General features: G+C 37.0%; 1 protein-coding gene across 1 annotated transcript in view; it reads left to right on the top strand.

The window, feature by feature from the left end:
* PACRG (parkin coregulated) overlaps positions 1 to 13555 on the top strand; it is a 240529-nt gene that overhangs the window by 44183 nt on the left and 182791 nt on the right. The window contains exon 3 of the mRNA XM_082048438.1: positions 12747 to 12881. Within this exon, the coding sequence (XP_081904564.1) occupies positions 12747 to 12881 (135 nt within the window). The remainder of the gene's footprint in view (positions 1 to 12746; positions 12882 to 13555) is intronic.

Below are 13555 nucleotides of genomic sequence, written 5' to 3'. Positions count from 1 at the left end.
CCAATCATATTTTACATTATCACTTGCAATAGATATGAATCTGAAAGAACTAAGGCAGTTGGATAAGTAGAAAAAATATTCACACAGATGAAACTTTACACCCCAAACCAGATCTTGTCAAGCTATATGTAAATGCATAGAAGAAAGGAACAGAAGTGAAGGATCTGTGTGTGCAGGGTTTCTGCATTTGTTTCTAATAATAACTAAGAAACAAATAAGTTCAAGTGCTAGACTGGCTTTCAGTTAACTAGACAAAGATAAAGAAATATGAAGATGACTGAAGTATTATGGAGTATTCTGGTGGACAGAAGGATGACCATGAGCCAGCACTGTGCCCTTGTGGCCAGGAAGGCCAATGGTGTCCTCGGGTGTATTAGAAGTGGGGTGGTTAGTAGGTCAAGAGAGGTTCTCCTTCCCCTCTACTCTGCCCTGGTGAGACCCCATCTGGAATATTGTGTCCAGTTCTGGGCCCCTCAGTTCAAGAAGGACAGGGAACTGCTGGAGAGAGTCCAGCGCAGGGCAACAAAGATGATTAAGGGAGTGAAGCATCTCCCTTATGAGGAAAGGCTGAGGGAGCTGGGTCTCTTTAGTTTGGAGGAGACTGAGGGGTGACCTTATTAATGTTTATAAATATATAAAGGGTGAGTGTCACAAGGATGGAGCCAGGCTCTTCTCGGTGGCAAACAATGGTAAGACAAGGGGTAATGGGTTCAAACTGGAACACAAGAGGTTCCACTTAAATTTGAGAAGAAACTTCTTCTCAGTGAGGGTAATAGAACACTGGAACAGGCTGCCCAGGGAGGTTGTGGAGTCTCCTTCTCTGGAGACATTCAAAACCCACCTCGACACATTCCTGTGTAGCCTCATCTGGGTGTTCCTGCTCCAGCAGGGGGATTGGACTAGATGATCTTTTGAGGTCCCTTCCAATCCCTAACATTCTGTGATTTCGTGATTATATGGGGATAAATTTTAACAGATGGAGGCAAAACCCCTCCCATGTAGAGCATGTGTGTATAGCTTTAAGAATGGGGATTCTTCTAGGATTTTTAGATTATCTTAAAAGCCTTAGAACAACCCACTAAGTCAACTGAGAACCCCCCTCTGATATACAAAAAGGCTTTTCACATGTGCTTTCTGGTACACCATTTTTTGAAAGCTGTTTAAACTACAGGTAAATGTGGTGACAAATCAACTACACCATACCTATTCTCTCTATTGTCACTGGCAGTTTAAGAGTTGTATAAGGTGTTTGTAAAAGGCACAGATGGTCAAGTGGTAAACGGCTGACTCCAAGTGCTTGTTGAAAGGCTCTCTGAAGGTGGCATCAGTTCATGTGACGATTTCTACTGTTAATAATGTTCATAATAGTATAAGAAGCTGCTTTCCTTCATGTGAAAATCAGAAAAAATATTATCACGTCATATTAAATTTACTGTGAATTGTGGCTATAAGTATATATTGATTTCAGAGGAAATAATCAGATGCTTATGGTCAGGCATATTCTTCTGAATTATGCTAAAGCAGTGGTATTTTCTTTCTGGCATAGTATTTTATTCATAAAGGAATCTGAGAAAAGAAAAATATGTAACATGTTAAGATTGTTTTTTTTGGAAATTCTAAAAATTCATCCTGTTATTGATAAATACTGGGTTTTTTTCAAGATTATTACAAAAATGCAAGTTTTCACAATTTATTGCTACAGCCAGACCAAACATGCATATAACTCTCATGCAATAAAGGCCTTCACTTCTCTGGCTTAAGATCTCAAAAAGTAAAGTATGAAACTGTTTTCTGAGTTTTGCTCGTCAAGAAAGACTGCCAATTTGCTTAATAAGCGCAGCCTACTAACGCCTCCATGGAGAGTAAACTGAGACCTGCAATCCACTTAATGGTCAAAGTTCCAAGAGAAATGTAGTGGCTTGAATGTGAAGCCAAAAAAAAATTGAAAATAAATTGAAATACACTTTGGGGTAGTAGGATTTAGTCATATTCTTGTATTGGTTGAAATAACATCTTTATTTTTCCTTTAAAAGCATCAAGTTTCATAAAAGGTTTCCTATTTCTGCAAACAGTGTTTGAAATACTATTATAGCTGAATTTCATGGTTATAGCACACCAGGAATTATTTTCCACAAATGGAATTGCTATCTGTTTAAGGCAGACAAGGAAAAGTTCCTAAATAAGCGATTACTAAATGCTTTATAAATATTTCAGCAGTAATTCTCCAACTGAACAGCAGTGGGTAAACTTTATCAAGTCATGCAAAAGAAGCTGACAATTAAAACCAGCTTCTTTCCTTTAAGTTTAGAAAGAGGTGAAGTTGGGGGCGATAATTTTACATCTAGCTGTGTCATCTTGCTTTCAGATCCAGCATTCTTCTGTTTTTTTGGAAGCGTGTCACCCGTGAAGCTGGAAAGCAAATGGAACTGCTTTGGCTGTTTAGATAGAAAATTTTTGTTTGTTTTAAGCGAAGGTTATCTCTGTTGTGTTTAATAAATAAGTAGTTGATAAAGTTAATAAAATATGTAGCAGCTTTTTAAGCAATTTCTTAATCTATTTCAGGGGCTTCTGATTTCACAATTTTTTTATTTAATAGATGGGCAAACATATGCAGGACCGTAACACATATAGGGCCTGGACAAAGAATTGTGCTGTTTACTCAAAACAATCCAAATAAGTAAAGGTAACGTGGGTAATGAGGAATCTACCATTCCTGTCCTCTTTAGGTATTGTTTATTAGTGTTCCTATTCCATCTTTACAGATGCAGTCAAGTAATTTGCTATTGAAGATAGTCATAGGATGGGATTTTGTGCATTTTTTTTAATTGTGGGAGGGTGATGAGGGCCATGTAATAACTGCTTTGCTAGCTGAAGCCTCTAGTCATGGGAATAGAGAGCTGAAGCATGACTTTATGAAGGGTGGTAGACTTGTTGCAAACCTATTTGACTTTCTGGATTTTTATAAAGTTGGTAAGTAATTCTAGTCCAGTTCTTAAATGGGAAATCAGTGCCAAAATGTTGTTTCACCAAAACCATGGATGGACTCTGTCAAATCAGAATAAGAATGCAGTGATTTTTATCTCCTCTGTCCAGTGTTTAATCCTTTAAACAATGTTTTGTCATGACCCAAGCAAGTTTCTTGCTAGCTCACAGCTCAACCCAGCCTTTCAGAGTAAATGTTTTCAAGTAAGTGATTCACCTGGATTGTTGTAGGGCTAATAACCGAATGATTCAAAAGCTCACTGACCCAATGGGGACCTGTTCTCTTTTGTGAAAAACCTAGATGTTTTTATACACTGTTCCCAGTTGGAGCAAAGAAAATTTCTGTGTTTTTAATTTTTCCATGGTATGGAGATAAGGTTATTTGCACAGTTCTAATAAGGATTAGAACAGTGTTATTTCAATATATTCTGAAAGTTGCTGTCATAGGTTCCTTATTGTCATCTCACCTATTATTCCATCTATCTAATACTTATTTTCCACCAAAACAAAAGTAATATTTAAATAATTTGAAATACTTTTTTGTTATGCTTTTCAAATTAAGCTTTCCAATGGAAAACATTAGATCTACACATGATGTCAGCATTAGATAACGTACTTACCAAAACACATAATAAGGCTTATTTACAACCTCCTAGGTGTGAAATAACTGCCAAATAAAAAAAATAACCTCCTATCAGATTTGGTTCTATGGCAGCTTCAGTTAATTTACTTCTAGTAATGACATAGACATGTCATTCCCTTACCTTCACTTTCATCAAGTGTGGTGGCATTCCAGCTCTGTTGAACTATCTCAGTACGTTCTCCAGCAAAAAAATATTTTAACAAAATAATGTGAGCAGTTTCCTGGCAGATCAGAGCATTGAAAAGGCTCAGAGCAGGATCAAGCAGACACCAAAATGAGTGCAAGAGCAGAGACAGTATAGATCCAACTGGAAGGGAGGGCAGGACTTTGGCAATTTGGAATAACAAGAAGCAGGATGGCTATATTATGGGCTTGTTTTTATTCTCTTCCCTAGATATCCTCTGTCAGAGTCACAATAAGAAGTTAGGATGTTAGGTGTATCCAGCATGGACCTTCATACACATGTGCGATGCAAGTGCAGGATAAGCTGAGAATAACTTTCGTAATACTTCACAGTTTTACCTACTGTTCTTTGAAATACACACAGATATGCCATGATAATGTATAAGACCATCAAAAAAAACTAAAGGTTTCAGAAATCAGAAAAAAAATGTATCTATTATTAAAAAAAATAAAGCCACATGTTTAATTTTGTTTCCTAGCCAGCAACATTCTTATAACTTGCTGTATCTAGATTTGGCATCCAAAAATACATATGCAGCCATAAAGAATATTGTGGTTACTTCTTCATCAGGGAATAGTGCAGGCCAATAGGAGAGGATCACCAAAGGAAAAGAGCTGATGCTGAGGATATGATGTTTTACATGCCTCGGGGATCTTTGTCCTTCAGACTGACTGTTGTCCGAAAGGACTCTAGTTTATTCGTTTAGAAACTGCTTAATGATGCGAGCTGTTACTGGATGCCTCTTCAGAAGCACATTTGTGATCCCAGTTGAAACATGAATGCAAAAGTTTCAGCAAAAATATAGGTGGTTATCAGATTTAGTGGAATTGATCCATGGGAAAGCCTCTCTCCAGCAGAGAATAAGAGATGGAGGACCTTCTGAGAACAAAGTGCTGTAGAGCACTTTAAAACATAGGCACATCTGCTGTATCGAAACAGCTTATCTTTTCCCCAATCAAAACTAACATTTCTAAGGTGAAGAAATAGAGTAATTCTGTATGCGGCTTGTGACTTTCAGTATTGTCCCAAGGCAATAATGAGATACGGTATCTTTGTACAAAATCACGTCTGATTTTTCTTTCAAGTTCTGGTGCTTTAGAAGCATTTGTAATGTTCACTGACCTTCTATCAGTAGTTTCATTTTGGGATCTTAAAATTGATTTCTCTCATTTTTACTTTTGAAGCTATGAGATGGGCTTTGATCTGTTGTCCAGACTCATGCAGTAGCCCCAGAAGCAGCATTTAAGCATTAGATGTGGCACCATTTAAATCATATCAAGAGTGACACATGTGAAGAAACATCTCCCTGTTTCTTTTTGGATATAAAAAGCTTTTGTCTGATACATGTTGATGTTCTTTTGATATTGAATGCTTGTGATATTAAATAAAAAGAATTAATGTGGAACTCAAGAGTGACTATTGGGACATCTTACTGTGCCCCTCCTATCAGTTTCTCGTTCAATTTTTGGTATGTCTGTGTAGCAAAATCAAAACATGATTATAGAATGCCTTCAGCACCTATGCTAGTTTAATCAAATTAGGATCAGTAAATGAAGAAAGAGCAATATAGGCTTTGTTACTTATTGCAAATCAGAGTAGACACTCTTGGGGATGCCCGGTGCAGATTCTAAGTGTTAACACTCGCTCAGATTTATGTTTCCAAGTCTTTACCACTACTATTACTAATGTTTATTAAAAATCTATGAGTATGTCACCAAATACTATTATCATGCTATTGTTTTGTTGTGTTAGTAGGTAACTGCCAAAATCTTGAAGTCTTCTCAAACGTGATTGGTTTTCTTGATGATGGGCTTGCCCGTGTTACAACTATAGAAATGCATAAGGTACCTATGTGCATACTGACTCCAGAACCACAAACTGGGGATCATGGCTTTTGCACCGAGGCTTGCTGTCTGGACATGAGCTGTAAATCAGTGACATTGTGCCAATGCCTGATCAGCCAAGAGTTCTATCAGAGTATAAGGATGAGGACATTGCAGTTGGTGGTTATAGTAAAGCTTTGTATGTCAATGAATGGTGATGTTTCCTGTGGGGAAAACAGTGGGTTGCCAGTAGGACTATGATGCATTAGCCAAGCAAAGTGTTAGTTTAACATATATACAAGAGGAGGATGAGATAAAGACCCTGTTAGTGGTTGCACAAACATTTCCTTCATGTCATCACCTTCACATCTCTCCTGAGACAGTAGCATGGACTAGTAGACTCCATTCTGTGGATGCAGTGCAATTTTATACAAATCTGTTTTTCAGTTTGAATACAAAGAAATAAAACTCATCATTTCTGAAAACGTCACTCTTCAAGATGATAATATGGTGTTATATTTTCAAGGAAGACTGCATTTTTTAGGTAAGACAGTTGAGCAGTCATGTAACTTTTGATCCCTATAGCTTCAAAAATAAGTTTAATGAAATAGTTTTGTGGGTTAAAATCCACAAAAAGATCTGGTTAAATTCCAGTTTTCCTGTAAAAAACAGACAAAATATTGAAGTGTTTTTATTCTTCCCAGTTGTTATCTAAATGCATTACCCTGGATTATTCAAATAAAGACATGTCTCTAACCATTAAATTTTATTATGTCAGCACTCATTGAAGAAGTAGCCACCTATTTCTTCCTGTCCCAGTCCATGCCGCTCCCTCTCTTGTGCCAGCTTAAGTGTTCAGTCATCTTTGCATTAAACCATCTTAAGGATCTAATAATTCACAAATCGACCTAACAAAAAAAACCCCCAACCAACAACACACACACAAAATCGAATCCCTTTTTTCCTGATCTGCTCCTATGAATACCTACATGAAAGCTTCTGTCATTAATGGAGGGCAGTACCTTGTGGTAGCATCCAGGCACATGAGGTGGGAAAGACCACTTATCTCCCTGTCAGTGGCAATTTTTTTCTGGTTTAAACTGCTCATGAAACTAGTGTCAGTTTTCACGAAAATCACCAATTGTTGTATGCAGATACGTGTTTAGGTCCCTGAGTATGCATACACTCTGACACTCAGGTGATGTGGCAAAATCAGTCTTCAGACAATTAATCGCTGTTTAAGTCCAGCTTCAAATAATTTTTCTTAGTCATTTTCCTAATGTGCCGTCACTAAAAAGTCTACAAATGCAACCTGATACAATGGTTTTAAATGGCCACAAGTCAATGAAAGAAATATGGTCTTTCTCCTTTTGTTTTGTTTGGTGTTTTGGTTTGGTTTTTTTTTTTTTTTGTTTTTTTGTTTTTTTGTTTTTCCTCAATGGCTTGTATCTTTTATGTTGTCACGTAGTTCAACGGCATAGAATTACAATAAATTAGTTTTGCAATTATCAAACTCTTCAACTTCTCTTTGGCATTTAACGAACCTCAGAAGCAGTTTATTGCTTCATATACTTTGCCATCATGAATATTAGCCTTTAATTAACTGGAACTTCAATCTTAAACTTTCTAGCTATGTTGCAATGAAATATTGTAGTGAGGTTGAAGAAGATAGTATTTTTACAGTTTTTCCAATGAGTGGAATACTTTCAGGATGACCTTTTGAGTCAGTAATTATAACAATAAAAAATGTAAGACAAAACTTTTTATCACAAGGAAAAGCATTGTATGCTTTCTTTTTGTGTATTTTACTTAGTCGCATAAAATCACAGAGAAGCCTCAGCTGAGAGGGACCTCAGAAGATCACCTCGTCCAGCCTTCTATTGAAAGATGGGTCTTGGATTTGTTTTTTTCAGGTCTCTGCCAAGCCAAATCTTGAATATTTTCAGGGAGATTCCACCTCTTCTCTAGTCAACCTATTCCAGTGTTTAATGTTTCTGACACTGAAGAGCTGTATTGTATCCAGACACAATTTCCCTTGAAGAAATTTGCACCTGTTGCCTCTCGCCCTGTGCATCCTTCTGAAGAGAATACCTTCATCTTCTCTATAACTCTCTGTTGGGGATTGGGAAACTGTGATTAGATCCTCCCTTGAGCCTTCTCTTCTCTGGGCTGAAGAAATCAAGTTTCTTGAACCTTCTGTCAGGATCTCCAGACCTCTGATGGTCTTCATGATCATCTACTAGACTCTCTCTCAGTTTTTCAGTTTTTGTCATGAAGTGGGAAGACCAGAACTGGACACAGTATTCCAGGTGTGTCCTAGCAAATGTCAAGTGGAATTCTTTGATCTGCTGACTCTATCCTCACCGATGCAACCCAGGGCTCATCCTGCCTTCATGGCTACAAAGGCACTTCTCACTCAAGTTTAGGGTTGTCCATGAGAATTCCCAGGTCCTTCTCAGCAAAGCTACACCCCAGCTAGTCAGATCCCACCCAGCTTGTACTGCTGCTTGGGATTATTCTATCTCATGTGCAAGGCATTACACTTATGCAGTCCTTGTTTGGCCCTGTCTTAGTTTGTGAAGGCCTCTCTGCACGGTGGCTATTCCTTTTGGTGTATAGTGCCTCTCCTCCCTGTTTGGTGTGATCCACAAACCTGATAGGCAAGCATTCAGTTCTGCCATCCACATCCTTTATAAAGATGTTGAATCATATCAAACCCAATACCAGCCTCTAGGAAGTACCTTTGTGATCAGCTGCCAATGAGCCAATAAAAGCATGTTAGTCTTACCCTAAAAGTTCAAGCCATAACATTTCTGTAAGATTTTGAGAAGTGTAGTTTATGCTAGCAGCTTGGTAAATAAAATACTTTCAACTGTCACCAGGATCAGGTACTACCTCTGTGATTTCTGCATTTTTTCCTTAAAATTATGGACCAGTTGTGTCTTCAGAATCAATCCCATTGCAGCTGGGAAGGTCTTAATGAGTTGTACATAGAGAAATGCTAAATCTGCATGAGGAAAAGAGCTATTGAGGATGGTAATTCAGCTGTTAGGAAAGACCGTTCAATAGTTTCTATTGTGAGAAACATATCTTTGGTAGGAAAAGCAAAAAAGAGGTAAAGTTGACTTTGTCTCCTGGAGAACTTGACTGACCTAAAGATTTTGAGACAGCTTCTTACTGTAAAAATTCTGTTCCAGAATTTAACCATTGCTCTTTTATTTCTTTTTTGTAGCAATTAATCTGAGTCCATGACTGGCATTCCAGCATTGTGATAGTCTGCAAATAGAAAATTAAAAGAAGTCTGGTTTCAAAAATTGCTACTTGAAAGCATATAAAATTATATTTTAAAAAAGTATAAAAAAAGAAATACATAAAGCAAAATAGGTCAGGAATTATAAAAAGTGAAAGAATAAATTATACACATATGCTTTTCCTCAGGTAGACTGTTGAAGATGCGTGACTGGAATGGCCCAAAGAGAGATCTGCATAAGAGAACAACATGCAGAATACCAAATATGATGTTGATGGTGCCCCTAGTAATAAAGACAGGAAGAAAAGGAAACTATTTGCAAAAGGCAAACAGTATTAGCTTAATGCAGCCACTCTAGAGAACACCTCATAATCTACATTTATCAGAGGCAAACAGAAAGAACAAGTTGCCTCCATGTAATAAACTTAAAAGTAAAGGAACAGTACTCCTCAGTTATGCACAGTACCACTTCTTCAATGCAGGGACAGTTGCACCCTTCCTGCTGGCTGGTTGGTGATATTTCTTTGTTCTCGGCAGATCTTAGGCTCATTCCTTTGGAGCTGGTTGCTCTTCCTGGTAGTTAAAAGGTCTCTATGCCTATTAGAGTCCAAACTGACAATAAAAATATCTTTAAGACAAAGGAAGAAAACAACAGCTCTTGCTAGACTATTTTAATGGTATGCTGCTGCTTCTTTAGCTATATACACTACTTTGCTGGTTATACAGTACAAGAATTATGAGATACATAAGATGGGTAATAAACTGCATATTGAAATGGAGACAATAATGATATGTAATGTTGAAATGAGAGATATGATAATAGATGAAAGTTATTAATGGAACTTCTTAAGAAGTGGTTTTAAGGCTAATCTTATTTAATATTTTCATTAGTGACCTTGACAAAAAAGAAATTAGGATTGTATAATGAAATTTATAGTTGACATAATGTTTGGAGTTGTTATTAAAACAGATGAAGATCATGGTGTCACACACATGGAAGTAGAAGACCTTGAGAACTGGTGTAAGAGAAATGGAATGAAATATAATAGTACAAAGTACAGGATAATGCACTTACAACTAATGACAAGAAATTCTGTTATTAACATATAGCTCATCAAATGGATAAGATAGTTGCTGTGACAGTTGATCAAAGGCTAACTGTAAGATGTTAGTGTGATGTCACCATGAGAGACTAAATATAATACTAGATGACCTACTATGCTGTATCATGTGAAAAAGGATAATATTCATTGTGTTTCTGACCAGTGGTAATGTTGATTTAGTAAACCTGAATGCATTTCACTTTCATCAGCTTTCCCAGTCACAGCTTGAATGTACAGAAACTTGTAGGGTTCCCAACACTGACTTTTGGCAAGGAATTCTATAAATGCATTAGTTGTTCCATGAATACAAAACTACTTTTGTTTGTTCCAAACTTGTCGCTTACTAGATTTTTTTAATGCCCTGTACTTTCACTGGAGGAGACAGCGGAAGATCTGTCATTCATCCTCTCCCTGAAGTAATGGTTTTGGATCCTTATTCCTCCCTAGTCATCATTTTTCCAGTTTGTTTTTTTCTTATGAAGGCCTCTCCATAGCCTCAGTGATAATCCTCCTCTGAACCTTTTCTAATTCTACCATATCTTTTTTGGAGGTGGCAGTTCAGAGTAGGCATATGATTTAAGATATGGTATGTGGTTTCTAGCCACTGAAGTACGATAATGCTAAACAGCCTTTCAACAGGCAAGGGACAAATGGACAGATTTGTAGTTAATTTTTGAAAGACTTTGGAGATATAGTATAGTAATATTAGAGGAATAAGAGAGGAATGGATTTGATAACCAAGATCTGTTTAGTCTTTCTAGTTTCTTTGTTCCCCAATAAAGAATAGGAAGAGGTTAAATAACACAAACATATTTTCTAGAAAATTTCTGAAAGTGCATCAGATAAAGGCTGAGTGTATTTACTAACTTGAGTTCAGAAGAAGAAAGTGGTTTCAGATAGGATGCAGTTTGGGAGTACATTATGATAGTCCGCAAGAAATAATTAAAATTATACCTCATGTAATCAAGACAACATATACTTTATCAATAATTTCAGTCAAAAATTAATAAACAGTGACTCCTAATATTTTAGAGAAAATAATGTTTCAAGCATGTGTGAAGGTCCTGTGTGTGAAAAATATGCAAAAAAAGAGAACATAGATGCTTTTCTAGTGGCCTCAAATGAGTAGTGACTCATAGACTTGCCTGAAATACAAAAAAAGAAAAAAAAAGACACCAAGTGAAAGTACTTATACTAGTGGCATAGAACAAATTGTTCCTCTACAGAAAAATAAGTGTAGATTTATTTACATTGGTTTAAATGCGCTTTTTTGGAGTACTACTCTCAAGGCTGCAGATCTGTTTACTACGCAGAGTTACAGCTATGCATATCATATCTGTTTTCACTAGACATGATCTATCTGTGACAGCAATATGCAACAACAGGTCACAGTTTAGTAGCCCTAGTTCAAGTAATTTGAAGTACAGTGTAGGCATATCACTAGTGGCCCCTTCTAGCAAATCTAGCATCTAGCAAATTATGTCAAAATACTTCGGAGGAAGAAAGTGCCAAGTCAGATTTAGATCTGTAGTTAGCACAATTAAATTAGAGAATAGCACAAATGAAGCAAATTATGTCACATATTTGCATTTTGTTCACTGGAAAGCTGAGTGTCCAATGCTAAAAACTAAGGATCACTGAAGACACAGAGACAAATAGAACAACACAAAATACCGGATATATGATTCTTGAAGATCTCACCTTCTTTTGAAAATGGCACTTTCTGTGTTTTAAAAGGTAGCAAGTCTTAAGGGCATTTTTGGAAAAAAAAAAAAAAAAAGAGATGCATAGAGAATTGTAGGAAGTTTTTACCCCAGATTTATGGCTAGGAAAAAAAAAAAAAAGCAAGAGTTTCTCAGGGAAGAATCAGTTGTCAAGGACATTTGGGATTAGTTTAGCATTCTCAGTCTCTTTCAGCATTTGAGATTAGCTTTGTTAATTAGCTTAAGCAATAGATTTCTTATAAGTACTTGAAATTCTATTATCTTAGTGCCAATTGGTAGTTGCTGTTACTACTATATTTGGTTGAGGAAAAAGTTCCACTGTGAGTATTTTGGAATTGGACCATCATTCAGGTGCTCAGGCCATGCAGTATACTGACCAGCAATAACTCAGATAAGGAACTACGCAGAGCTGAATCAAATGTCATTCTCCAAAAGCAACAGAAGCAGAGAGGAGAGGTCTGAGAGAGAGTTTCCTTCATTTCTTCCAGTGCTTCAGCCATCAATACTGAAGGGCTGGAAATCCTATGAAGGCCAGATCCATGACATTCAAGGAAGGGATATGATGAAAGAGATTAGGTAATGGCCAGAGAAGGAAAATGGAAAGTGAGGATAGTTATATCAGATGGAAACTAAGTCAAATGTTTTCTATAAAGAAACAAATAGAAAAATATTTCTCAAGGAGAAATGCTTAATTTTCTAAGAACTTCTACTATATAATGTGAGTATGTTTTTGCTATTTTATTCTAGCTTAAAAATACTGGGGTAATGGAGGTAGCTGCTTTGAAATATAACAGTTTTTATGGGACAATCTGAAAGTAGTAACAAAAAAAGCAGCTAACAAAACCTGTAGATTATTGCCAAAGAGTAGTTTCAAAGAAGTGAAATATAGCATGTAAAGAAGAAAGTGAATTAGAATTTGAGAGATCAATGTTAGTCTTCTTGCTCATCTGTTTCTATACTGAGCCATATAAATTTGGCTTTTTCTAAGAAAATATTACCACTGAAATGTGGGGATTTTTTGTTTTTGTTTTTTTAAGGTTAGAGGGCCCCCACTTGCAGGAGCATTTAAAGAAAGACCAACAAAACCCACAGCATTTCGCAAGTTTTATGAGCGAGGAGATTTCCCATTTGCCCTTGAGCACAATGCTAGAGGACACAGAATCGCCTGGAAGGTAAGTCATGGCACAGCTGTGACAGCCAGCTGAGCTTATTAAAGTGACATCTCTCGTTGTCAAACAATGTTGGCTTATAAGTAAATAAGCTGAAATAATTTCTTAGCAAATGGAAGATGGTGGGGAAGCTGTTAGAGAAAGGCCTCTGAGTCAGCTGTCTGCCTTGACTAACAATCAAATTATATGCTGCAAAAAGGAAGATGACAGAGTTGCTTTGCCTTAGTGAATTGTCTCCTGCCCAATTCATCTCTATTTTTATGAGGACCTGGCAATGCAGCCTGTTTCAGACAGTCCATCAATTGATGGAAGTGGCTGGATACAGCAAGCAACAGCCATTTATCTCTCCCAGATTTCACCTTCCTGCAGGACACTTCCAAATAGAAGCTTTAATTACCTAAATGGATAGGTCAAGATTGCCTGCTCCCTGAAAATGCAGAGCAGAATACAAACGAAGGCAGATTCTCATTCCACAGCTGTACTCTCGGTCTACAGCATATGTCAGACAGCGTAATCACTGTCATACGTGCCCCTGTTAGAGGCTGACCTCCACTGCTGAAACCATTACAGCTCCGACATTTCTCTGACAAAAGGTTAATTGGCTTCAAAATAAATGTATTGCCTAATGACACCATTCTAATGCGGCTGTGTTTCTCTCTAAAATGCTCGGTATTGTT

Source organism: Streptopelia decaocto (genome assembly GCF_964273445.1).
Source record: "Streptopelia decaocto genome assembly, chromosome: 3".
Lineage (NCBI taxonomy): Eukaryota > Metazoa > Chordata > Aves > Columbiformes > Columbidae > Streptopelia > Streptopelia decaocto.
Note: the sequence above shows the minus strand (reverse complement) of the source record. Positions and strands in the feature narration are given on the sequence as shown.